Genomic DNA, 25146 nt, shown 5'->3' on the forward strand with positions numbered 1-25146 from the left:
TAGTAAGCTCCTGTAGGTCCACTAAATAGGTGGCGAGCGGTTCTTTGTCCCGACTAGTAGTATTCCTACAAAGCAACTTCTTGTACTGTGTACATTGTGGATCAAGCAAAATATTTTGATACAATTACGATGAACTAAGTATCCGCCGCGCAAGATATGCAAGTCAATGTCATAAAGGCGCATCCTTGCCTGTCGCCAGAGCCCAACTACTTCACAACGGTGACATATCAGTGACTACAGAATGTTATAAAGCCCCTCACCAATATCAAGTAATATCAGGTAAACGTACAATTTTGGGGCTGCGTAGGGAGAGAGAACAGTGTTTAATAAGAGTCATTTGTAATAAAACATACATTATACTAGATGGAAAAAACCCCAAAAAAGACGACCGATCGCTTCTATCGTTTCTTACATTCGAATGATCTACAATTTAGCAGAGATGACACTGCCTCCATCAAGCGTAATGGTTGCACCATTAACATATGACCCAGCTCTACTACTGAGGAAAAGACAAGCACCAGCAACATCTTCTGGACTTCCAATGCGGCGCAGTGGAATGCCGGATTCTATCACGTCCTTATATTTCTTCAGCGTCGCGGCCATCATTTTACTTTCGAAAGGCCCGCAGGCCAGCGTGTTAGAGCTATAGGAAAGGGTTAGTAAGTTAGAAAGCATGTGCACGTATTACTTAGAAGATCGTAAGGGACTCACGTTATATTTCGCTTTCCAAGGTGGTTTGCTAGAACACGGCTAAGATGATGTAGGCCAGCCTTGCTCGCGCTATATGCGAATGTCTCGAGAGATGGGACTCTCAGCCCATCTATACTTCCAATGTTAATGATTCTTGCGGGGTCGCCTGCACTTGCGGCCTTTTCGAGTAGCGGAGTGAATAACTGCGTGACTTCGAACACGCGCTGTAAATTCAGGGTCAAGACTCTAGTCCACGCAGAGGACGGGTATTCGTCGTAAGGCTAGATACGGTTCCTGATAAGCATTGGGCTCGACAATATGCATCCGCAGCTCCGATTAACATATTCGAGCTTGTTGGGCGGCTGACACAACATGAGGGTTAATGGGGCATTCTTACCGCACCCCAATTGGAACCCGCATTATTTACCAAGCAGTGCAATTCTATAATTCCATGAATTAGTAACGAAGAAGTCCATTTGAAAAACGGGTCGTTTTGATATCGGGCTTGGCTAAAATATAGTATGCAGAGATGCAATACCCGCGCACCATTTGAAGAAGTACGAGAGTAACATACTGTTTTCTCTCTTCGCAAAGTCGTCCCGGAGCTTTTTGCAGTCATCCTCCTTGTATAAATTTGCAGGTATGCTAACGGCTTTCCCCTTCCCTAGAGCATTCAGCTCTTTAACGGCATTGTCGCAGGCTGCAGCGTCGCGACCGGTGATGTAGACAGTAGCGCCGTTAGTGACAAATCCCTCGGATATCATACGGCCAATGCCTTTCGCACCGCCAGTAACGAGGACGACTTTGCCCTGTAATCACATCGATGTCATAAGCTTCCCTCCTAGGTCTGAGTTTGGTGTGGATTTAGGCTTACCTTAACGTCAAAGAGGCTTGAGGAGTCCATTGTAACTGTCAGAATATACCATGCACCTTTCTATGCTGTTTGGAAGAATATATAAATCAACGGCGGAGCCGACGAGAATATCTTCACCGGCTTTGCCTTGCCGACGAACCACTAGGAAAGAACCGAGGCTGTCGGAAGTGGTAAAATGATTAATCCGGTGCTAATTTCAAACCAACATGATGAGCTAGTTAACGGACCTAATAAGTTAACTAGTTAACTTAGTTAATTGGAATCAACTCAAAAACAACCTAAACGCCGACCACAGGTACTACGTCTGCGCGAACCGTCTATAGACCGGTGTCTGACAGCGTTGCATGGAGTTACGTATCTTCCCCGCTGCGTTCTCAGCTACTATCAGGTCCTCTATTTAAGATGGAGGAACTGCAAGCTAGACACCGAAAAGAATTGAAGGACCTACAGGGCCGCATCACTCAAAAGAAGAAGTCCGCTACGAAGAAGACACGCAAGGGTATTAATGATGAGTGCGAGCATCTCCAGCGTGAATTGCTTGACAAGCAACATGCTGAAATATCCACCCTCCTTCGTGAGACGGAGCCACTCACCGAAGATCTTGACAACCTCAAGCTAGCCAATGGTGCGGGGCACTCAGAGGTTCCCGCGACGGACGATAACAACAGCTCGAATCACTCAACTCCTCTTATTCCCACCTCCGATACTCAGGCCACCTCATCAGAAATGCCCAAAGACACGCCTAAAAAGAAACCAAATCGTCAAAAAGCCCGGTTAGCCCGGCGCGCAGCTGAACAGGAGGCTGAAGCTGCTAGAGCTGCGGAGGAGGCGGCCAACCAGACAGATCATAGGGGCAACGAGAGGAAGAACATGGATGCAGTATTCTCTCGCCTTGGGCTAAAAGAGACGGAAATTCGCCCTGACGGACATTGTCTCTATGCCGCTGTTGCTACTCAACTTGGGGACAAGGGTATCCCTCTAAGCGCGTCTCCGTCAACTAAGGAAGGGTCAGGCCCCAAATGCGGGTATCAAACCGTTAGAGATACGACGGCCAGATATATTACAAGCCACGCAGACGATTTTGCGCCATTTATCGAAGAACCCTTGCCTACGTACGTTCACAAAATAAGAGCCACTGCAGAATGGGGAGGTCAGCTAGAACTACAGGCTATTGCCCAAGCATACAATGTCCATGTTAATGTTGTCCAAGGAGATGGACGAATCGAGAAATTTGAACCCCAAAATAACAACAAGGAAGACAACAAAACAATATGGCTCGCCTATTATCGACACACGTATGGATTGGGGGAACATTACAACGCCCTAGCAAAAGCTTCTTGAAGATCAGAGTATTTAATTTGGAAATTATACAGAGGGGAGTTTCCGAATAACGCCGAACAAATGACGGCATCAGGCCGACAATTCCACAAACACCTTTTTCCATATTAATCTCGGCGACGCCAAATTGCTACCCAGTCCTGGACATTTCCATTATCGTCTTTACCGACCTCGTGTGTCCTCTCTGGTTGCCAATGGGCGACGCGCTCCAGTCCAGCAGGACTCGCCTCTTTCAACGGATCCGTTTTAATATGGCCGTTTTCATACGGAATATCCTCTCCAGGATGGCTAAGATGTTCCATGTAAGCTGCGGGAGGGGATGCGAACGGAGGCCCTGCTGCTGCTGGGTCCTTCGCAGCAGGGAACTCGAGACAGATTAGGTTTCCATTTGGCGACGGCGCCAGCAACTGGGTCATACGGGCGGCCCATCGCGGGCGAAGGGCCGGGTTCAATGCACAGAAGAACTAAAGGACAGAATGAATAATATCAGTTTCCATATGTTAGACAGGGTTTCGTTATCAACTCAAATGATCTACTATCCAAGCATATCCTTATATTATAGCGTTCATAACATGGGATAAAAGAAGTGCCTGCAGGGGGTAATAATTATCTTACCGTATAATCGTAAATGAGATCAAACCCTCCCTCCTTAACACCAATCGTCTCCAACCAGTCATTCTTAAAAAAGTCCCCTTGAACAAACGTAATTTTCCCTTTACCTATGCGCTGATCCTGCACTGGAATATTATCCCCAACCCTAGCAGCTTCCTGGCGGCAAATCTCCACAGCAGTCTCACTGTATTCTAACCCGTACGCATCATATCCAAACCCTGCCAGCAGGAAAACATCAAAACCCCGCCCGCATCCGGGAACAAGAGCTCTTTTCCTCCTCCTGCCGTTACTCTCTGCTCCCCGCGGTGCTGCTGTTACCTCGTCATCTTGAAGTGCAGTTCCCAGGAGCCCGCGGCGCTGGAGAAGGGTATCCTCGAGTGCGGGGTTATACTCTCCGCGATCCCAGGGTGTGGTTTCGTTCTTCCAGAGCTCATCCCATGCTTCAGCCTGGTTTTCCAGTTGGAATTTGGAGAAATGGTCACTCAATTTGGGTTGAGTTAGGGATGGTTTGGACATGGTGGAGTCTACAGGCGTAGGTGGCGGGATGAATGGCGGGGTATTGGATCCGGAGCTCGTAGTTAAGAGCAGTAGCGGTAAACGTGAACGTGAACAGTACGTATTTTCGGTCAAGATCAGAATGGAATTTGAAATTGCGAAGCCGATGACAGAGGATCATTGCCTGGTTGATACTGTCCATGCATTTAAGTCCGCTCCAACCGGAAAGCGCCTCATTGGTGGTAACTATAGAGTGGATGTTTGCATCTGTTTGTTTTGTGTCGCAGACCTACCTATAGGTACCTGAGAGGCATATGTGAAGGTCGGAAACCTCGATCAACCCTTTGTATGTGATCTTGAGGATATATTTTTTCTAGTATAGGGACTGTTTTAGTTGAGCCTACTTCAGATTGACTGTTGGTGAGATTGTTCCACGGGCAATTGTCCTTTTACGGGTTTTAAAATGGAAAATAGATGCACGGGTTACTTGAATCTCAACCATGTAATATAAAGCAATGCATTGATGCATTGATAGGGAGTCAGGTGTCTAAGATATAATGGAGATAGATACCCTACAAATATTTCAGTATGATGCTTCATTGCCTAAGTGAAGAAAAACTCCGTCTAAGGATCACAATATTCTGAAGCGCACCCTCTGCTTGGAATGGTTAGGCTATTCACTGGGCTGGGAAGCAATGATGCGGGTATATCTGAAACTGAGATTTTTTTCGGTGAATTGTAAACTGATTGATATAACTTTATATGAAACCTAACCACAAAAATTGACGCCTACAGCTGGCAGTGTGTGATTTATCTTAGAATACTATTCAACAACGATTAGAAGAAGAGTTATTCCACTAGAAAAATATAATAAAAAGTACGCTGACGGCTTGAATTGCTCATGAATGACCGGGCTGGGGCAGTCTCAAGTTATCGGGCCGAAGGGATGCCGATTGTTTCGGATTGTCACTAGCTTCAATAGAGCGGGAGCGCCAGCGTTAGTTCAACAATTCGAACTATTTATATAGAGTACTCTTCCAGCATATATTATTTTGCTAGACAAGCATTGTTCGGGTTGGAGTGCTAAGCGAGATTCTTGAATAAATAATACACAGGATATGTCATTGAAAATGACGACCGTTCTTCCCCAAACAGATGGGCCGCGGTTGTCGGCTAGTTATTTACTATTTATGCTTTGAAGTCTTGGGACAACCGAAGCGCTGTGATTCGTGGCTTTTCGGCCAGGTTAGTTATGCCGGCATTGGAACCATGCCAAGCTGTTTTTCCAGCATCAGTTTTGTGGGCACAGCATTCAACTGTCACCCGCAAATGGTCACTCGGGCACAAAGGACAGCAGTCAGCCTGAAGAAACCTTTATTGGGAAAACAATCGCTGCTAGCGATAGATGTCTTGATAAATTCCTCCGGACTGGTCCGCTTGAGGCGTCATAATCAGTGGTCGGCTCTCGGCAATCGGGGGAAAACCAGTTTTTGGCTCCGTGGCAAAGCACTATCTTGCCTCCAATTCGTTGGCATATCACCGAAAATGGTGATTTCAATCTGCTCTGGCGAGGAAAGGATGGCAAATTCAGAGCACACCTGAAATCGCCGGAGCTTGGAGAACGCCGATACGAGAGAAAATAATCAACCGGGAATGATACAACTGCCTAATACGAGGAAAGCTGGTTGCTGGTCTGGAAAGTCGAGAAAATCCCTCTCCTAGCCCGCTATTGAATCTTTTCGTCCGGTGAATTGGCGGGATTGAATCTACCCTACCGCTATCTCGGCTAGGCCACTCTCTAACATTCCCGAGTGGAGAATCCGCCAGCCGAATGCCATGTTTTTTATCCTGGCTCGTCTTTCCTTTTAAGTGTCTTGATTCTTTTTGTCCGAACTCATGACGGTGTCGAATACTAACAGAGACCTAAGCCTCTCATCATCTGTGAATTTTTTTATCCCATCATCGTGATATGAGGATGGTTGGGATGTTACCATCAATTATACCTGGTTATACTACTCCCAATCGCATTTCTGATTCTTACGGTCCGTCGCATGGATGCATCGCCGCACAAATCTCAAATTCTTGCCTCTTTGTATGAGATATTGCGGCGTGGAAAGGGCAAAAGCTTGCCCTCTCATCTATGACTCCACCGAGCGCCGCTGCTGTATCTTTGTCAATATCAGTCCAGTCATACATCGGAGCACTCACATTCTTCTACCCCTATTCTATTTTGGCCTGTTCATCCCCGCGCTTTGAGTCTGAATTCCGCCAACCCATCGGAAGGGGAACGAATCAATGGCTTTTTCCGAATCTGACGGAGAAGTGAATCGCTTGCCAGCCCGGGAATACGAAACGCCAGTGACAGAGAAATATCACGGAACAGCGGATCGGCGGGATGTCATTGGCGAGCAGGGTCTACCAAGGACAGACGATATCAGGGGAGACGCCAAGTCATCAAGGTCCAGATCTTGCTCTCGAGCAGAAGATGGAGGTGGCAATCTCGCAACGAGACAAGGGACCAATTCATACTCTGCTGCCGTGGTAGTTCCCAGGAATAAGCGTCGAGGCCTATTAGGACGTCTCGCGCTGCTTCCTGAAGTTGAGGATCCTCAAAAGTATCCTCGTAAAACAAAATGGTTGATCACGTTAATAATTGCAATTGCAGCTGTGGCTGCACCTCTCGGCAGCGCGATATTCTACCGTTAGTCTTTATTCCCCTAAGCCGACTTCAGACACGTTTTTTGACGTCCTTTTCCTTTCCAGCTGCCCTTGGGGAGGTTGCGTCTTCCCTTAACACAACCCCCACAGTTACCAACCTTTCCATTGCACTGTATATGTTGAGCATGGGCATATGCCCGCTATGGTGGTCCACATTCAGCGAAACCTTCGGTCGCCGTTCGATATATATCATATCATTCTCACTTTTCAACGTATTCAATATCCTATCGGGCGTCGCAACCTCCATAGAAATGCTTATTGTTCTACGGTTATTGAGTGGAGGAGCAGCAGCTTCGGTTCAGGCGATTGGGGCGGGGACAATTGCAGATATTTGGGAATCACGAGAAAGAGGCAGAGCAATGGGGACATTCTTCCTTGGACCGTTGTGTGGCCCTCTGCTGGCTCCGATTATTGGAGGCGCAATGTCACAGGCTTGGGGCTGGAGAAGCACGCAATGGTTTTTGACCATTTACGGAGGCGTATCACTACTGATTCTCACTTTCGGGCTCCCAGAAACATTAGTTTCACGGAAAAGCCTGGTCGCAGAGGTAGAACCAAACGCTGAACTAAGCCGCACTCTCAGTCGAGTGTCGTCTCGCCAGGTTGCGCAGAACACCGCCAAGTGGTTGAAGATTTTGAGAATGATTTTCGTCGATCCGCTTCAGATATTGCTTTACCTACGCTTCCCGGCTGTGTTGTTGACTGTGCTCTATGGCAGCATCACCTTCGGGTCATTATATGTGCTGAACATAAGTATACAAACTACTTTCAGCCAACCTCCGTATAACTTCCCTGTACTTCTCATAGGATTGCTATATATCCCTCATTCGATAGGTTATATAATTTCTAGCATTCTCGGTGGCATGTGGATGGACTCCATAATGCAACGCGAGGCAAGGAAGGCAAACAGAGTTGACGAGAGTGGGATGTACATCTACCGTCCCGAGGACAGAATGGGAGAAAATGCTTGGCTCGGGGCGTTCATTTATCCTGCAGCAATGATCTGGTATGGATGGACCGCGGAAAAACATTTATTTTGGGCGATACCAGTACGTCCTTAACCAATATTCCCCGTATTATTTTGTTGCCTTCCATCCTCTGTAACCAGGGTCGAAAACTACGCAAAACTAACCCACCCTATTCAGATAATAGCCAATTTCTTCTTCGGTGTCGGCTCGATGATTATATTCAGCATGTCAACAACGATGTTGACTGAATTCATGCCCCAGCGTTCATCATCTGGTGTTGCAGTGAACAACTTCATGCGTAATATCTTCTCATGTGTCGGAGGTGTCGTTGCCGCTCCTATAATTCACGCCATTGGGAACGGTTGGCTATTTACGATCCTGGCCCTCGTTGCATTTGCTGCCGGCTCAGTGATTTGGGCGATGAGACGGTTTGGACCGCGGTGGCGGCTCTCTATGGAAGCCAGAGTGAACTGAGCCGATGGGATGAGATGGTTCTACTTATAGATGATGGGAGGAATTTCATAGATCAGGAGAACAAAACATGCACACTTCGTTTCGTTGTTTTGTTTTAGTACAATTAATGTGTGTCAGTGAAATTGCACTGCTGCGATATGTAACAATTTGATTCCCAGGTGCAATGGACTACCGCTAACCACTTCTCCCTTTGGCGCATTATTGTTTGGGCTTTTTCCACATAAGAGAGAATTTAAGGAGATAATTACCGCTTGTCTCTTACCAATATACTTCGTCCTTCTCTTTTCAATTGCGGGAATTCCGTTTGAAAACTCTCAGGGTCTTAATGTTCCTGCGCAGCCCGAGAATGGATATAGGAACCGGGAATGTGGCATAGAACCAAGCACGAAAATAGAAGGCATAGGTGAGCCACGACGTAGCGGAAAGATATTTACAGAGGATAAAAGCCAAATGTGGCTCACTCTCTCTGATATTAACTCTCTTATTTATCAGCTCCTATATCGGCTCAAATAAACCTGAAAAATTAAACTTCTTGTGGATGGTCCGGTTAACAAAAGGCAATCTAATAAAGTACCCATAAATATTGCCGCCAGGTACTAAGATACTTTCAATCTGGGCTGGTGATGTGTGAGGTTGATTTAGAGGTGAGTGAACCTAGCCTCTCTTCACTCGATCTTATCAATCCGTGATAGCTAGTTACTGCAGTTAGCCATTTCAATCGAGACGTGTGGGACAGTTCAGAACCCTCAGGCCTTGATAATAACTATATTTGACTAATAATAACGTTCATAATACGGAACGTCAATCATTTACTTGAATATATGTAACTTACACTTTGACCGTTTTTTTAGCTCGATATTTTGCCTGGCTGGGTGTTAGATTCGGGTTATGTTATCCTGATGGCGCTGGTCTAGTTATTTATCTATTCAATACAGGGGTGATCAGCAAAGGTGGTTTGCTCCAAGTAAGCAAAATTAGAGGTTTAATCTAAATAATATTAGCTATCTTATATCTTCACGAAACAAAAACCCCTACTGCCACAAATGACTCTATCTAGCATATCCTTCCCCACGCTTGCGGAGTGAAAAGTTAAGCCCTCTTATCATGAAGCACAGTTCAGTTCAGATTGGAGAAAATAATTTGCCGCAAGTACAGTGATTGGGTCAGACAAAAGCAGAACCTACAATGCGATTCCGCAATGGTTAGGATTGGCTGAGTAGCGGTAAGCTCGAAGAGAGAGTGCAATGATGATTTGTAGATACCAGCACACTCTGCTCTCGAGAAGGCGAAGCGTGGAGTTCATGCATGTCAGATCGAACATGTTCACCCGACGGGGGAGTGGGTGGTGAGGCAGTTGATGGGTAGGAAAAGTTTTTGTGGTTACTTCCTGATACCACTGCTCTTTCAATTCGTGAGATCATCATTTGGTATGGTAGGATGTGGAGGGAAGATGACGAGACCTAACGACACAGTTCGCTATAACGATGGGTGCTCGGACCCGCGAAGGTATAAAATTTGGATTTCCCCATTGCTTCTCAGCTTGTGATTTGGCGGGGCTTAGTTTCCTTGCGCCCATCTCCCACTGGAAAGCGAGCTTGAGGTGATGGGCTTGCTGGGGATGCATTATCATTACCGATATCGTTCGTAATGGCAATAGGGGGACTTTGGTCAACAATAATGCCTCAGGCTGCTAGTTATCACGGGAAGATAACAGAAACTTGTGGATTACCGGGAAGGGAAACGGATGCAACGGCATTGATGCTCCATCCCACCAGCGGGGCAGCTTTTCTTTCAATTAGCTTAGGATTTCGGTGGAGAGATCTATCATAGCATTAAGAGAAAGAAGTTAATTAAAACAACAAAGGTGGAGAAGGGTAAGAAAGGTGTGGATAGGTTTTGTACCCTCTCAGGATTTGTTTATTATACCTGAACTGCAAGACTAAATAGTGAACTGCAGTTTTGTAAATACAATGGGGATTCTCTGCCTTTCTGGTTACTGTTTAAGATTGATCGTATGCAGGGCGTTGCACAATCAGATTAACTACTCAAGGACAAAAGAGATTAGGGGCTAACGCATCTGAAATATTGGCAGGATATAGTTACCTTAATCCGTCGCGCCTCAGTCCATTGGTTAATTTGGCGGATGACTCGAATCCAGAGAATGAAGCTGGAGAAAACATCCAAGGGCAAGATGCATCACAATCCAACCAAGTTCAGGCTTTCCGAACGCAGAGTGACATAGACAACGGCGAATATCATCTGCCACGTTGATATAATCGTTTGGTGAAAGGAAGATTTGTGGCACGAAGCGTACCTGTACGAGGCCAAGTCAGGAAATCATCCCCGGCCAGGGGGGCCTTACAGGAGTTATCAAGCATGGTATTGTGTGGCCTCATGGTATGGAAGAATCTGGAATCTCCAGGATTACTATTTTTTATGTCGGGCTCTTGTAGAGCCGTTTCCAAGCGAGGGATTGGTGGGATGCATTGGGAGGAGGGGAAGAGGGGAAGAGGAGTTCTAACGTCTGCCTTCAGAAGTTTCCTCAGGAGTGTATGGAGAGGATTGTTTTGAGACCTAGAATGCTTGTCTGAGATATTTATGCAATGGCATCGGGCGGGTACGTCGACCACCTCATTTGATCCCCTGCTCATTGGAAGAATAGGTGTTCATGAGTAGCCACTGAGCTGGAACTTGCGTTGAAATGCACATATCTGCTGGTCGTTAGGTCCAACTCGCCATTTCTTGTCTTGTTTGTGTCCCCCTTGGGGCAGCGTTAAGTTTGGATGGAATGGGAAGTTGTTGCGAGCCGATATGACAAAAATGATAAATTAAATGGCTTTGACCTGAAAAGCGGCTTATTGTTGAGCAAAACGGGATTTCTAACTGGCTCAACTGATTATTTTCAATCATCGATAGCCAGACGATGTCATGATTCTGATTCCATTGACATGGGTTTTACTGGAGCCCTCCCCTTTAGATCGTGGAGGCCCAGACCTAACCATGGTTTATTCCACAATAGTGTTTCCTGTACTGCACGCTCTGTTTCAAATTGAGATATTATAATAACTGCCTTTCTCTGCACATATTAGTCGCAGGTCCCCTGTCAGGAATCGGGCACTTGAAGTAGACATTTGGGCGATTTGTCTGATTGTAAGGGCCCCAAGGCATGGATTATTTATAGAAAGAAAGGACCCTAGCAATTTTGATTCATCCTATCCATGCCTTTGGGTGGCAACTATATCGAATATGGAAATTCCCAAGAGAACGTCCGGAGAATGGAGTTGGGATCTTCAATTGCCATGTATCTGATGCGGGCTAGTATCGACGGCCAGATATCGACGGCCAGAAGTTAATATCGCCCTAAGCCTGACGTATATGCGGAAGCCCACCAGCAATATCAGGCCTCAAACTGCAACCCATGAGGCATCCAATCGCGAGCGACGCCAAGTAGGATTGGCCAATCGTTCAACCATCCAGGTCACGGGGTCAGGGCATTGATCTCACGTCGCTCGGCGCCACACCGTCCGCATTCTTTCTTCTCTCTGCTTCGCTTCTCTGTTCCCAATCTCCACTTTCTCGGGTGCTTTGACTGCACTGCATCGCATCGTCGTCTCCCTTTTGGCCTAAGGGTTCGAGTATAGTATGAGCTAGAATGACTGGCCTCACCCAGCCACTATCGATTCTAAAGCCCGCTATATCCCAGCGGGTTGATGGTCGCGTTGCTCCAACAATGACCCAGTTGCCCAGTGGCCCAGTATCCTGCACAGCTCCGCTCCATCAATAGCCCAAACATCCAGGAACAGCTCCGCTCACGTACTCCAATCTGCCCCGCCAGATTCATGCGGAAAGCCGTGAATGGGAATTTCCCCCTCATGGACGCAGAATGGGTATGGTGTGATATGTAATGTATGTATGTACGTACATACATACTTGTACATGTACATGTACTTAGTACTACTGTACAAGTCGATGACTGGGGCCAGGCTAGGCCCGGCGGAACGCTGCAATCCCCTCCGCCTTGCTCCGGCCGGAGCCAATTGCTGGAAACGTTGGGCAGAAACCTAAGGTCATTTCCAGGCAAGAAAAATTTACCATGCCACTTGGCTTGCACGGCATTGTGAGGCATCGCCTTACCTGACATTTCTGGCCTCTCCTCATTGCAACTTACTTCCTAAGCCTTGTGTTAAATTAATCCATTGGATAGTTAGAGTACTTCCGTCGTTATTTAAATCATTTCTACCATTTAATTGGAAGACGTGAATGTCGTTCTTGCCTCCTAGACTTCCCACAACACTTGTTTTGTCTTGTTTTCTTACTATTTCTAGTTTATGAGTTTTTTTTTCTTTTTTTCCTTTTTTTTCTTTTTTTCCTTTTTTTTCTTTTTTTTTTCGTTCTCCTTATTTTCGGTCCCCATATCCGGTAATGAATTATTGCTTACAACATCGTGCATACCTCCGGCTTTCGGGCTTGCATCAGCAACCCACTCTCGTGCGGTTGGTACACATCCGTGAATTCAACCAAAATCCCGTCATATCGTGAGACGTGGCCCAATGGCATATAAAATGCCTACGAATTGGTCGATGAATTTGCCTTCCACCCAGCTGCCTGTGAGTATGTCTTCCTAGGGCTTCCACCATAGCTCCCAATGGAAGATACCCCCTGCGTCATCTGCGAGGGCAGTTCGACATGTGCTTTGTTGCATTCCTGTTTCCTATTACATCGCCTCCTTCGCTGTTCCTTGCCAGCTTCATCCTCTCATATCTTAAACTTCTTTGGCCTTGTCACTGTGTGTCACTCTCTTTGACGACTCGTTTGCTTTTCTCACCCCTCACCTTTCTACACTTTTAAATCAGCGAATGCCCCCGCCAGCGCCCAGTGCCTTCTCGATATTCTGATAGATCATTCGCCAGTTGAATATGGCAAAGAAAAAGAAGGCTAAGAAACAAAACAATAACCCTCCTCCCAGCTTCACGAAACCCTCTATTACGAGTGACAACGATATCGACACCAATTCATCTGTAGACAGTGCTTCCCCGGTGGCTGCGACTTTACAAGATGTCAAAGCCTCCGTTCGAGTATGCAAAACTCCCTCAATTTGAATATCAAACTTTCGACCTTGAAACTCTTCAGTTCTCGAGCATTCCAGTCATTCCTATCTTTGAGAAGGTTGGAACGGTCGACGATGGTAAGGTCACTGCTGACGTTGAGTCAAACAAGGATAAGGGTCAGGATGATCCACCAATTACTGACCCAAGTGAACCTGTTTCATCCCCTGTCGAAGCCTCACTAGCCGAGCTCTCGAACGGTGCGTTCCATTATATATCTTCATCGCTCCTCTCACTCTCCTCTGTTCTTTTTCTAGTTCTTTTCTTTTTCAATCGTTTCATGCAGTGCTCTTGTACTTGATAATGCATCTTTGATTCCACGGTTTTGTTTTGTATTAGAAGCCTCTTGTGGATTCATAATTAATGTTTGATATGTAAAGACACCAACGGAGAAGAGCCACCTCCATCTAACATGATATCCACTGGAAATTCAACTGACTCTGTTCCAGATGTAGTTGACAAGCAGGAGGAAGCAAAGGAAGAGACGGTAGAGAAATTGGAGGAAGAACTGCGTGAGGACGAATTCGCTGAAGATGGGACAGAGGGGAAAACAGAGGAAGCTTCGATTGAAGGTGGCGGCGATCGCAAGGAGGATATACCAGATGAAAATAAACAAGAGGAGAATGGAAATGGGGTAACCGCGAGCGAGGACGTCAGTCCTTTGGCTGATGCCAGAAGTCCAGAAGACGTTGAACCCGAATCGCCCAAGGCCCCAGAGAATGAGCAAGTTGATGCTCCCGGGGAAACTTCCCCAGATATCCCCGAGGCCTGTGATAACGAAGGTAATACAAATATTCTGTTTTTGGGAAGTGCAGTACTGACCAGCATAGATGATACAGTTTTCCCAGATGTCGATCCCGAAGCTGAGGTCGACCAGGTGAAGGCAGAGAGGGAGGCTGAGGCTAATGTTGATGACGATGATTATGATGAAAACATCGTATTGGGCCATTGTCTTGAAGAAACAGAAGAGCCTGTTAATGAACCCAATGAAGGAGACGAAGCAGCCGCTAATGAACCTGATGCACCTGGTGCGGAGGCGCCCGGACCGGATGATGCCATAAAAGCCGACGAACAGGATTCAGAATTGCACGAGGCAGACAATCCTGTTGAAGTTGTATCTCCCAACTTAGAAGCACAAAGCGACCCTGAAGAATCTCCAGCTGTTGAGCCGACTGGAGATCCACAGGTTGAAGATAGCCCAGAGGTCCCAAATGTCGAAGATGCTGTGAATACCCCGGCTTCTGTAGATGAGCACGCTGCGAAGGATCCTGGGGATGAAGAGCCTAACCCTCCAAAAGAAATGCCAACTGAAGATACATCAGTCGAAGAAAGATGTCGTACAGAAGAGGAACCAACTGATAAGTCAACTCAAGAGCCACTAGCGGAGGACACACCAGAAGAAGAACCTTCCAGCGCAGATGAGCCGGCCCCAGCGGAAGTGCCGCCTAGTGACGATACACGTACGGGTGATTCTCCCCCCGAAGAAGCACCAGCCGAAGAGCCCGCTTCACCAGAAGAACCAGCTCCTGAAGACCCCTCTTCTGAGGAACCTGTCCCAACAGTAGAGCCTACAGCCGAGGAACCAGCCGCCGGGACCCCGCCCATCGAAGAGCCCGCCGTAGTAGAAGAATCGCTCCTGGAAGAAACGGCAACAGGCGATGCCCCTCATGGAGGAGCTTCTGTTGATAATCCGCCTGTCGAAGAGACCTCTACCGAGGGTGCAGACGCTGAGAACGCCCCTGCTGAGGACCCTTCTCTGGAAGAGCCGACTCCGTTGGAAGATGCTCCTAAAGAAGAAGTAATTGTGGAGGAACCAGCTACAGAGGAGGCATCACAGGCGGATGATCCTCCAGACTCAAACACTCCGCCAGATGAACCGACTCTAGAGCTAGCTGTTAACGAGGAGCCTCCCATTCCGGAAGTATCAGCGCCTACGGAAATCCCTACTCAGAACGTTCCACCAGACCAGTTACCCGCTGACGAATCGGTTGCTGAAATTGCTCGTGGAAATATTGATGAAGAAGTCATAATCGACTCTCCGGCGGGAGAATCAGCAGAGGGTGTCACATCATCGAAGGCAAGACGGAGAAAACGTCGACATCGCTCGCAATGGGAGCGTGAGAGGCGAGGATCGAAGAGCTCCTCTGACAGTTATGCTCTCCGTCGTCGGAAGGGCGAACAAACGGTTTTTGCCAATCCAATGTCGGAAGCACTTGGCGAAGCAAAGAAACAGAGGTTGTCAAGGTTAAGTTCGAATGAGGATCGAGCCGAGCGACATAGAAGGGAAAGTCGCAGATATAGCGAAGGATGGGCCAGGAGGGGGAGCGCCGCAAAGGATTCATTTGATGCAAGTCGCCATTCGAGTTCCTCTCGAAGCAGAAGAGAGTCGACCTCATTTACCCTGTCAGGCATATCCGCCAAACCAGTTGCACTACTAAAGCTTATGACCAATGGAGAATCCAAATCCAATGGACCCCTGCTCAAGCTCAACGTAAACGACCAGTACGAGAGAAGATCATCTACATCCCGTCCATCGGACTCCTCAAGCAGTTCCCGCCCCCACTCCAATTCCCACTCACATCGCAGACATCGACAACATGGCGAGAAGGAGTCGAGGAGTCGCGAGCATAGGTCACCAAGGGACTCGAGTGATGATGCCGATGCTGAGAGGCGCAGGCGGGAACATCGAAGATCGAGAAGGGCTGATGATCTACTGGAAGAACGACCAAGGAGGAGGGATAGCCATTACGAAGGACGAAGACGAGAGCGACGCGACTCTGACAGATATCGTCACAACGGTCCTTTAGACAAACTGAAGGACAGGTTCATGGGAAACCTCCGGACCGTCCTTGCCGCTGCTGGATAAACAGCCTTATTCTCTTACATTCTACCCGTATTTTGATCCTTTACTAAAGCCCTTCTCACCCCCGTTCAGAGTTCATTCCCGTTCTTGTCATTTCTCATTTCTACATTATTTTATATTTAATAATTTTTTATGCGGACGGTTCGGCTTCCTTTCCTTGTTTTACAATTTCGTCATGTTTCCCTCCGTTTATTCTATTTGCAGGCTGGGAAGTAGGATGAGCATATGTTGTGCAGATAATGGATTGGATCGTCTTTTCATTCGAACTGTACATTTTAGGCTTTTCCTTTCGTGGTTTCGCTTTAGCATTTTGCAAGCGTTTTCATATCTTTGTCCTTTGGCTTGTGTGTTCGTCGTTTGCTATTCCTTACATTTTGACAACCCCCCCCCCCCCCCCCCACCTTTAAACACGTGACGGTCTTTTGGGGGGGAGAAGCCCACCTCAATATGTGTATATATTTATCCCCTATCCTCCCTCTCCCTCTTCCCCCCCCCCCCCTCCCCCTTTTTTTCTTACTTCACATATTTCACTTCTTGTACTTATCCACCTTGGTGTATCAAATACTTCCCCTTGCTTCACTTCCTCCTGTCTGTCTTTCTTACTTCTCTCGCACCAAAAGTTTGGGCTATGGCTTTCTGCCATTCCCCGTTGGTGGATTTTATGGCCATTTGAAATTTATAACCATAGCTTCGAATTCTCATTTAAAGTTGTTCCATCCGTGAAATAAGTCAAATCCAATATCTCCCATCATCTCCTTTGCCTTGCAGCCGCTCTCTTCAGTGAAGTGCATAGTTCGAGCGTCCGCCCCTATGGAGCATTTGAGAACCTTATCCTAACGGGCCCCCGAAGATTTGCTTGGAACTGCTCCTTCAGGCGATTGCGCGAGGAGGGCCGCGGTGAAAAGAACGAAAAATCACTCCATACTTTGCCATGTGAAATGTAGATTAAATCTAGTGATCTTCGAGATGTGAGCTTCTCCAACAATCCACCAGTGACAAAGGCCCCAAATTGCTCTAACTACCCTACACTTTCTCTCATCACACACAAAGCAAAACATTCAGAATTATTGGCCGGAGTAAAATTATTGATCCTGAAGGTCTCAGCACTGAGTAGGTGACAGATGGGCACATGACATGAGCCATCGGGTGGCCACGCTCAGCAAACAGCGCTCCTTCACTCTTCTCAGGCCATTCAGGAACCCTGTGTGGAGATCAAGAATATTGTGAATTAATTTTTCTTCACTTCGCTAGTTTAAAAGCGTAGATTTCTGCAGATGTCTATCGTTCGCTTTTCATTCGGAACAGATCCAGCATTCCTAAGTCCATGTTTAACAGCCAATATTACCGCTAAAGAAGAGTCTAACCTGCTCCATCCAAATATTCCGAGCCCCAGTTACGTCCACCTTTCCCCACAGGGAGATTACTTGCAAAGATGGTAGTTTCTCCATCGATATATGAAGAATAGTGCAGAAGTAGGCGGCTATATCAGAACCGATGGAGCTCCACCGTCGAGGAAATTTTCAGGAGGCTAGTATATAGGGGTCAGTATATCCTTCTTATTTCTATTTCTGACTCTTGCTTGCCTCACCCCGATATCTTTATCTCTCAAAATACGTTTGACAGTTTTTCTTTGGGAAGGCCTTCGCCTGTCAGTTGCTGATTCGGGTGGAGTTTCTGGCATTGCACCAGATGACTCTTCCCACCCAAATATAGAGAACATGGTCTCTACCATATCTTCGTCTATAAAGGTTTTCATCTACTGATAGTGGAGCAGAGCCACTGGCGGATCTATTAAACCATTTAAAGAAGGAGATATCCTAATCAGGCACTGCTCCAGTGGATACCATTGAGAAAGACTTTGATGTCATCCAAGCAAAACTCAGAGGGCAGGACAGGTAAAATAGCATTGATTCGGCGGCCAATTTAGCAGGCAGTGGCTTGGTTTCTGCCAAATCATTGGATGCTTTGGGTACCTGAAGCTTTTGGCGGCCACCACATACGCTGACCCTCTCTGGATCAATATCCCTAATGTCTCTCGTGGCGACATTCAAATCAATTCCGAATACGTCGCCTACTCAATCAATTATGTGTCTGCCATCTGCCAGGGGCAGAACGTATCCATCATCACCTGGCCACAAGGCAGCATAAACACTCAATGGTCACTGAAATACTGGCCCTCCACCCAAGACATCGTTGAGGATTTTATTGCCGTTAGCCCTGACTTTGGCGAAACCATTCTCACCGAGTTCATATGTCCTCCTCTGCAGCGTGCCCTCTTCTGTACCCCAGCCTTCGCCCAATAAGCCTCTAAATCAACATTCCTTGACGTATTGCGTTCCAACGGAGGTGACTCCACATACGTGCCCACCCCACCACCACCATATACTCAGCTTTTGATGACATTGTGCAGCCCATGAGCGGACTTCAAGCTTCTAGCCTAATGCGCGACGAGCGCAACATCTGCGTGACCAATAATGAGATGCAGAAAGTGTGCCCCGCCGTCCTGCTGGAGGCATTTACACGCACACAACCAGTCTAATCAACCCACTTACATGGGCGCTGATCCAGGATGCTTTGCTTTGCTGAATCCGGGCCCCGGGAATACTGAGCGTATTGGACATCTTGAAAAGGAGGTTTGCGATAAGTTCGTCCCTGACGAATTGGATATTGACGATCTCTTTGATACAGTGGGTCTCGTCTTTATTTTCCTGGGAGAAGCGGTGAATTATACAGAAAAGACGAACGTGGAACCGGCTACTAAGGGCTACGCGGAAATTTGAGGGTTGACAAACAGATGACATTGGTTGTTGTAGAGAAAACGCGGGAGAAGTAATTGATGGAATAATCAGTTGTAAACTATATTTTTGTATAATGAAACGGTGGAGAAACAGCTTTTGCTTGAATCTTTTAATAACAGAAGAACATTTTTTATTCTTTTCCCTCTCAAATATTTAGGAGGTAAGATTAAGCTTTAAGCATATACTTTTTGGCCCATGGTTCCTTTTAACCTTAAATGAGCCTAATATATGCCAGGCGAGAATAATAAGATGCAAGTAATATAAAATATGATTTCTACCGCCTCCAAACTGGTATCATAACTCCACAACAATGGGGTCATTCAGCAGTAGATTCTCTGGACCCTCCACTGAAGAGGCATTGACGAATATGGCTGTTCTCGCAGAATTCGCCATTTTCTCCTGGCCAATGAATACCAGTTTCAACCTAGCGAACAGGACACAGCAAGCCATCCAAACAAGAGAGGGCCACCCACCCCAGTTATTCATAACTCCCTCATATATGCGCCTTGTCCGGTCAAGGACAACTTCTTTTTCTCGTCCATTTGCAACATGAATATGGCCAAATACCACAAGGGAAGGCTTAACACGAGCTATTTCAGCCCTTAGTAATGGGCATCCAGCGCGGTGAAAATCGCGCATATCGAGATGATGGCGCGGTGGCCCGTGGACTACAACGATGTCTGTATTTATTGGGATGATGTCGGTCCAGGCATCCTCGTCACGAGCGTGTTGAAATGCAGATACGCCGTATTGTGGTGTCCATGGGCTGCCGTATACGGAGAGAGATCTTATTTCTGGTGGTGTGGATCGATTTTGAAGAGATTCATCACCCTCATCAGCGGCTCGATGGGGCCTGTGATCAGGATTTTTTTCGTACCCACGTTCAAAGTTAAGAGTAACCGACGAATTCTGTATGTAATGAATCGTGCCCCAGTTCAGGTCGCGGCGGGTGCGGGAATCTCCATATCTGCGCTCGGGATATTTTTCCAGAAATCCCTCATCCAGTAATACATCGTGATTCCCCGCCACAACGACTTTATGCTGATGTGGTTGTGAAGATAGCCAACTTAATTGTGATTGGATTTCATCGAAAGAACCATTTTCTGTGAGATCCCCAGCATGGATTAACACATCGCCTGGCAGGACATCAGGTTGTGTGTTATGGGTGTCCGATATACAAACGATTTTGATCGGAACTGAAGGGGAAGGCCGGGAAGCTGAAAGAGTGGATGATTGATGTAACGGGTGTTTATGAAGGAGCTTGTATGCTATTGAACGTTAGCGCCATCCTGGGAGGTTAATGCTTCGGGGAGTAGTGCTGGTAATGACAAAGAAATTAGCAGTTGCACCGTACATATTACCGAAGCGAGCGGGGAGAAGGTAACTATCCTTTGTCACAAAAGCCGCCAACCAATCCTTATTATTTTGTTTCCAACTGGTTCCAGATTGATGATGCCCTATCAGAATTGGTAACAACAACTACATACATTCCGCTAATTTTGACAACGCGCTTAGCCAACAACACCATCTATTATCAACAATCAAAATTAGATCATGGCACATCCTTCAGAACTTTCCCGTACATAGCAGCTTGGATTGTTGGTAGCGAATTAATCTCCAAAGCGGCTAAGTCAAAGGATCTGACCAGATATCTATAGTTATTTTGAATGCAGAGAGTTGAACCTCGTAGTGCAAGCGGCTATTCGAAATATCAAACCATTGCTCACCCCTTAATCATAGGAAAGTATTACGTCCGTAGGGCGCGGTAAATAAAGCATAAATACCAAGCATCAGAAAGACCACTGAAGCAGGAGGAATCAGATCGTACAACAAAATAGTATCGAAACAAATGTCCCACCACACATTCTTTTTGACCAAGTTCATACATCCCTCCCCCCCCCCCCCAAAAAAAAAAAAAAGTTCTAGCAAGAGACGAGTGTGACTCTAAGTTCAAAGGAATCACGCGCCCTCCTCTATCTCAGTCCAAGGCCCTGCATACACTCCTTTTTGACGTACATCCTACAGCCAAGTAGAAAACTTCAAGGATTCAACGATGGGTTGCGAGTCATCGAAAGTATCCGCTTAGATAGAATAGCAACGCCCACGGCCAGCGCGTGGTGGACTTCCCGGAGGTGTGAAGATAGGAGCGCCTAAGGAGGTAATGATACACCTTCCGCGAAACCGAGCCGATGCCCATGGAATTCCCATCCCACAGACCACACATGAGATAGAGAGGTCAGTGCTGGAGAACGCTTTGAACACGATGGCCGAGTTCCTGAGTCAAAGGAATGAAGATATGACCGTGACTGCAGTTGGAGGTGTAGTCAATACGCTTTTTCTTCACAACCGCATGTCCACCCACGACGTTGATATCTTCGGATCGAATCTCAATAACAATTCCCGAGTACTGTTTGACGAGGCGATGCAATATGCTATCCGCCGTAGTTCCGCGCCGCTTGGTACAGACTGGTTTAATACAGAAAATCAGATCTGGTTGTCGCCGTCACTTCACCGAGAATTGACTGAAGAGGCAATGCGACAGAATGTAGTCGTGTTTCATCGGCGCGGGCTCAAGGTGCTGGCCTGCACCATGGAATTATGCCTTCTCGGGCAAAATTTCCAGACTGCTCACAGGAGGGTCTCAGATTCGCCCCTACGACTTAGCCGACGCCGTTCATTATCTCCATCAGTTCATCAGCTGTCACGGTGGCCGACCCGTTTCACTGGCTATAATCGAGGGATGGGCTAGAAGATTCAACCATTCCACATCACGGAGCTTCCTGAGGGATAGAGTGAATCCGGAATACAGGGGATTATATCGAGCAAACGGCATTGTTTGAGTTGTTCGGCAACTTGACTCAGAAGGCAAGAAGCAGGTATTTTGGCGGACCCTGAGCATTAATTCTTCTTGCAATACCAATATTGTTGGACCCTTTTATGTGAATTTTGCTTTTCTTTTCCTTTCTTTTTCTCTGCCCCCTTTTTTTTTTTTTTTTTTTTTTTTTTTTTTTTTTTTTTTTTCTTTCTCATGCTCTTCTATTTCAAAGTTGTTATTATTGAGGCAGCGTAACGAGCGGAGGAGTTCAGAATCGGATCTCGCGCTTGGTGGTATCGGGGCCATGTACGCAGCAAGCATAAATGAAAACGCACCATCAAGAATCAGTGACAAATTGGAAGCCTCACTCTGCTGGGAGTAGCAAACGCACTGCCTTAGGTAAAATGTATATGTGGAGTCCAGTGGACAATATTTTTCGCGAGAAAGTCCGGGTCTGCTCGTTCATCGGTTGCGCCGGATAAAACAAGTACCATCAAGAGGAGGGATGACTAGTATCTCCTTAAGCGCAGGCACATTCTCGGCCCACAGAGGTGCCTTTTCATATTGCCGCTCACTCTCTGGCTTGTTTCTAGCTTCCTCAGCCTCCTCAACCGACATGAGTGCACGGCCACTTCTTGAGAGCCCAAGTTTCACTCTCGCATTGAAAGCTCTCACAATGAGATAGGTTGTGGCTGCTAGGAATTCGTATCGGGACGGATCATCATCCTTGGGGTCTGGGATATATCGCTAATACGCCACTGGGGCTGCCTCCAGAGCCACTCAAGAACATTCCTATATGCGAATACTGTAGGCTACTGGGGCAAAAGAGCTCAATCACCACCAGCGCACTGCTGGTAGAAGGGCCGACCAACCGCGGGACCCCCAACACCCCCCCTCAGACCAGCTACCACAGAGTACAGTACTTCCTCTCAGTGGCTCCCTTCAGTGGCCTCCCCACAATGGCTCCTTTTTAATAATGGACTGGACCACTCAGTCCTAGGACTCACGGGACTTCTAGGGCACACTCCTGGGATGTCTCTTGGCACTGTTAAAATGTCCAGGGTATTTGTTAGGAATTTTTAAGTCCATTCTGGGATCGAACCCATGCATGTTGACCACAGCAGGGCTCACGCTTAACAGTCTCATAACCTGTAGGATACTGGGGCAAAAGAGCTCAATCACCACCAGCGCACTGCTGGTAGAAGGGCCGACCAACCGCGGGACCCCCAACAAATACTTCGTCAAGCACAAAGTACTCATACAGGCGGTACAAGGTATAGAGTGAGCTGTCCTGGAAAATGCCTCTAGGTGCCGCATATTTACGCAAGGCCACAATAGAAGAATACCTCTGGAGGTCTTTGATAATCTCTTCTGGAGGTGGGGGAGGAAATATGGGATAGTCCTCAGGAATAGGTTCGTACTCTTGTGATGCAGCGGGGGAGGCCGATGGTTTCTTATCCCAGGCCCTCGCTTTCCAGGTGTTTAAAATGTGAAAGAGTGAATCAAACATTGCAATTAAAAAGAGCATGCAAAAGTCTAGTAAGTTTTTCAATGTTAGTATTTGATAGAGGGAGACATTGACAAACTGGGTTGAGGGGATCAAGCGGCCAGTCTGATTAGTCATCAAAATACCCAAAGAATGCCCATTCCACTCAGGGGTTAAATAAAGTGGAAAGTGAGTGACTCATCCCTTGTTTCTGCTTGTTCTACATAGTACTCACAAAGCACATTTACACATAAACTAAAAACAATGTACCTGTGATATAATTCACAAACAGGAACACATAAAATTCACATTATACATAGAAAAAATCATCTCAATCATATCAGGGTGTTATCCTACACATCACACATAACATTTGGCAAGCATGGCAGCTAAAGCGGTCATTCCAACAATTGCACCCCATTGCCGGATGTCCAAATCCATAACTGACGACGCGGCGTTGGGAGATGAAGCACTGGGCGGTGCTCCGTTGGTGGGCGTTCCTCTGGAATTTGCTCCGCCAGGAGAGCCGCCAGGGGAAGATTGTCTGCCGGGCGGAGTACCCTCTCCCATTCCAGCAAGCTTGGCTAGAACAATTTGAAGCACAGACAATTGTTCTCCAAGCGTCTCATCATCATCATTGTCGTCGTCTTTGTCATCACGGTCGTTATCGACGTCTACCCAGTCGTAGCTACACATGTGATATCCATCTTCTTCATCACATTCGTCCACAGCCTCCCTGGCAGAAGCCTCGACTTTCGGCAGAACAAGGTCGTTCATAAAAGGGGCCAGTTGCACTGTGTTCCTAAGGGCCTTGGACAGGATCGCCTTGAAAGTTTTCCGCCGAATATCGCACTTCTCGTCCGGTTCGCAGGCAGGTTCGAACATGATATCGCGTTTGAAGAAAATGCTCGCTCCCTTGAACAGGTCCTCAACGCGAGATTTCCAGGTTGAATCTCCGTTTGTCTTAAAGGGAGCAAACGCAATTAGTTAAGGTGAAATGGCAAATAGATGGATTAGAGGCAGTCCTTACCATATTGTACATGTTAGCCGCGCCAGACAAAAGGGAGCCAACATTAGCACTCCACTGGTCATCATTGATCTCCTTGCAATCAGTATTGCCATCGGCAGCATCAAAAACCTTAAAGTCGTCCGTTAGCAACCCAATGTCCGACATCCAATCCCAGGCCTTCCCCGCCCATTCTGCATAGGTTTGGTTGTTCGTGTATCGAGCCAATCTCGAACTCAATTCAAAGAATGCGCCGTTAGACATGCTATTTTTAACACTATGTCCGTCGGAAAAAGTATTTACTCTCCAATTAAGCCCTCCACGACATTTCTCGTCGTCCCAGCGCCTAGCTTGGGTCTGAAAAACAAGCCTGGCGAACCCAGCCCATTCATCAGAACGAGCGTCAAATGAGAATTCGGCAGCTGACAATGCTGCCAAACCCCACTGGGCTTGATCATCGTTACCTAAGCCGGCAGACTGATTGGCGGGCTGGTAATCTTGATTCTGTCCAGCCTGGGCCAATAGCCCTTGCTTGATCATGTCGTTGTACGATGAATCTCCAGTGAAATGCCAATAGTCCACCAGGCTCCCGAACAATACTGCCGAGTGCCACCAGGTATACGGTCTGGGCAGGATACCAGGCGATTCGCCAGGTTCATTGCCTCTGTAGTATCTCGCTGCACCACGGGTGATAGCGGTTGCAGCGGCTTTTGTAGAATCTATTCGTTGTCAGTTCAATGAATAATTGATTTGTGCTTATACTTTTGGATGATAAATATTAAACACACCAAGTGAACCGACACTCAAATCATCATCGTCTGCATTAACAAGCCCGATCCCAAAACTCGCTGTAGCTGTCAGCAAGGCCCAGAACTTGTCCACCTTCATGATAGCTGCAAGACCC

General features: G+C 47.0%; 9 protein-coding genes across 12 annotated transcripts; 5 read left to right on the top strand and 4 right to left on the bottom strand.

The window, feature by feature from the left end:
• Positions 1 to 8: 8 nt before the first annotated feature.
• Positions 9 to 1728, bottom strand: BDCG_00472 (gluconate 5-dehydrogenase). The gene is made up of 5 exons (XM_045415982.1): positions 1565 to 1728; positions 1265 to 1499; positions 1088 to 1131; positions 712 to 971; positions 9 to 643 (listed from the first exon to the last, which is right to left on the bottom strand). Exons 1-5 carry the CDS (start codon positions 1592 to 1594, stop codon positions 424 to 426), a joined length of 789 nt encoding a protein of 262 aa, XP_045271806.1. The 5' UTR covers positions 1595 to 1728; the 3' UTR covers positions 9 to 423.
• Positions 1667 to 3852, top strand: BDCG_00473 (OTU domain-containing protein 6B). The gene has a single exon (XM_045415983.1). The coding sequence runs from the start codon at positions 1967 to 1969 to the stop codon at positions 2903 to 2905; it is 939 nt and encodes a 312-aa protein (XP_045271807.1). The 5' UTR covers positions 1667 to 1966; the 3' UTR covers positions 2906 to 3852.
• Positions 2406 to 5033, bottom strand: BDCG_00474 (thiol methyltransferase). The gene is made up of 2 exons (XM_045415984.1): positions 3518 to 5033; positions 2406 to 3366 (listed from the first exon to the last, which is right to left on the bottom strand). Exons 1-2 carry the CDS (start codon positions 4028 to 4030, stop codon positions 3010 to 3012), a joined length of 870 nt encoding a protein of 289 aa, XP_045271808.1. The 5' UTR covers positions 4031 to 5033; the 3' UTR covers positions 2406 to 3009.
• Positions 5034 to 5090: 57 nt separating this feature from the next.
• Positions 5091 to 9186, top strand: BDCG_00475. Of its 2 annotated transcripts, none has more exons than XM_045415985.1 (3): positions 5091 to 6710; positions 6773 to 7776; positions 7873 to 8866. In XM_045415985.1, the coding sequence occupies exons 1-3, from the start codon at positions 6305 to 6307 to the stop codon at positions 8167 to 8169; spliced, it is 1707 nt and encodes a 568-aa protein (XP_045271809.1). In that variant the 5' UTR covers positions 5091 to 6304; the 3' UTR covers positions 8170 to 8866. The 2 variants fall into 2 exon arrangements, with proteins under 2 accessions (XP_045271809.1, XP_045279190.1); XM_045415986.1 differs by adding an exon at positions 9021 to 9186 and having other exon boundaries at positions 5133 to 7776; positions 7873 to 8813.
• A 2482-nt stretch (positions 9187 to 11668) lies between these two features.
• Positions 11669 to 16883, top strand: BDCG_00477. 3 transcript variants are annotated; one of them, XM_045415989.1, is made up of 4 exons: positions 11669 to 13244; positions 13393 to 13474; positions 13724 to 14056; positions 14105 to 16883. In XM_045415989.1, exons 1-4 carry the CDS (start codon positions 13086 to 13088, stop codon positions 16138 to 16140), a joined length of 2610 nt encoding a protein of 869 aa, XP_045279191.1. In that variant the 5' UTR covers positions 11669 to 13085; the 3' UTR covers positions 16141 to 16883. The 3 variants fall into 3 exon arrangements, with proteins under 3 accessions (XP_045279191.1, XP_045279192.1, XP_045279193.1); XM_045415987.1 differs by having other exon boundaries at positions 11669 to 12780; positions 13136 to 13474; positions 13655 to 14056; positions 14114 to 16883; XM_045415988.1 differs by having other exon boundaries at positions 11669 to 12776; positions 13136 to 13474; positions 13655 to 14056; positions 14114 to 16883.
• On the top strand, positions 16883 to 19060 carry BDCG_00478 (lipase). Its single transcript, XM_045415990.1, has 2 exons — positions 16883 to 17678; positions 17912 to 19060. The coding sequence occupies exon 2, from the start codon at positions 18612 to 18614 to the stop codon at positions 18915 to 18917; it is 306 nt and encodes a 101-aa protein (XP_045271810.1). The 5' UTR covers positions 16883 to 17678; positions 17912 to 18611; the 3' UTR covers positions 18918 to 19060.
• A 99-nt stretch (positions 19061 to 19159) lies between these two features.
• Positions 19160 to 20291, bottom strand: BDCG_00479 (phosphoesterase; the record flags this gene model as incomplete). Its single annotated transcript, XM_045415991.1, has 2 exons — positions 19160 to 20152; positions 20285 to 20291. The coding sequence occupies 2 exons, from the start codon at positions 20289 to 20291 to the stop codon at positions 19230 to 19232; spliced, it is 930 nt and encodes a 309-aa protein (XP_045271811.1). The 3' UTR covers positions 19160 to 19229.
• Positions 20292 to 21198: 907 nt separating this feature from the next.
• Positions 21199 to 21684, top strand: BDCG_00480 (uncharacterized protein; the record flags this gene model as incomplete). Its single annotated transcript, XM_045415992.1, has 1 exon — positions 21199 to 21684. One exon carries the CDS (start codon positions 21199 to 21201, stop codon positions 21682 to 21684), a length of 486 nt encoding a protein of 161 aa, XP_045271812.1.
• Positions 21685 to 22924: 1240 nt separating this feature from the next.
• Positions 22925 to 25130, bottom strand: BDCG_16152 (uncharacterized protein; the record flags this gene model as incomplete). The annotated part of the gene is made up of 4 exons (XM_045425413.1): positions 22925 to 23362; positions 23603 to 24199; positions 24267 to 24961; positions 25031 to 25130. The coding sequence occupies 4 exons, from the start codon at positions 25128 to 25130 to the stop codon at positions 22925 to 22927; spliced, it is 1830 nt and encodes a 609-aa protein (XP_045279194.1).
• Positions 25131 to 25146: the final 16 nt, after the last annotated feature.

The sequence above is a fragment of the Blastomyces dermatitidis genome, assembly GCF_000003525.1.
Source record: "Blastomyces dermatitidis ER-3 genomic scaffold supercont1.1, whole genome shotgun sequence".
Classification (NCBI taxonomy): Eukaryota; Fungi; Ascomycota; class Eurotiomycetes; order Onygenales; family Ajellomycetaceae; genus Blastomyces; species Blastomyces dermatitidis.

Coding starts and splice junctions, on each gene's coding strand:
- BDCG_00472 (XM_045415982.1), bottom strand. CDS start 1,594: ATGGACTCCTCAAGCCTCTTTGACGTTAAG. Junction 1,500..1,564: donor CAAGCCTCTTTGACGTTAAG/GTAAGCCTAAAT, acceptor ATGTGATTACAG/GGCAAAGTCGTCCTCGTTAC. Junction 644..711: donor CTTGGAAAGCGAAATATAAC/GTGAGTCCCTTA, acceptor CCTTTCCTATAG/CTCTAACACGCTGGCCTGCG.
- BDCG_00473 (XM_045415983.1), top strand. CDS start 1,967: ATGGAGGAACTGCAAGCTAGACACCGAAAAGAATTGAAGGACCTACAG.
- BDCG_00474 (XM_045415984.1), bottom strand. CDS start 4,030: ATGTCCAAACCATCCCTAACTCAACCCAAATTGAGTGACCATTTCTCC. Junction 3,367..3,517: donor ATCTCATTTACGATTATACG/GTAAGATAATTA, acceptor TCTGTCCTTTAG/TTCTTCTGTGCATTGAACCC.
- BDCG_00475 (XM_045415985.1), top strand. CDS start 6,305: ATGGCTTTTTCCGAATCTGACGGAGAAGTGAATCGCTTGCCAGCCCGG. Junction 6,711..6,772: donor CGGCAGCGCGATATTCTACC/GTTAGTCTTTAT, acceptor TTTCCTTTCCAG/CTGCCCTTGGGGAGGTTGCG. Junction 7,777..7,872: donor ATTTATTTTGGGCGATACCA/GTACGTCCTTAA, acceptor CACCCTATTCAG/ATAATAGCCAATTTCTTCTT.
- BDCG_00477 (XM_045415987.1), top strand. CDS start 13,225: ATGTCAAAGCCTCCGTTCGAGTATGCAAAACTCCCTCAATTTGAATAT. Junction 13,475..13,654: donor ACTAGCCGAGCTCTCGAACG/GTGCGTTCCATT, acceptor TGATATGTAAAG/ACACCAACGGAGAAGAGCCA. Junction 14,057..14,113: donor CGAGGCCTGTGATAACGAAG/GTAATACAAATA, acceptor TAGATGATACAG/TTTTCCCAGATGTCGATCCC.
- BDCG_00478 (XM_045415990.1), top strand. CDS start 18,612: ATGAGATGCAGAAAGTGTGCCCCGCCGTCCTGCTGGAGGCATTTACAC.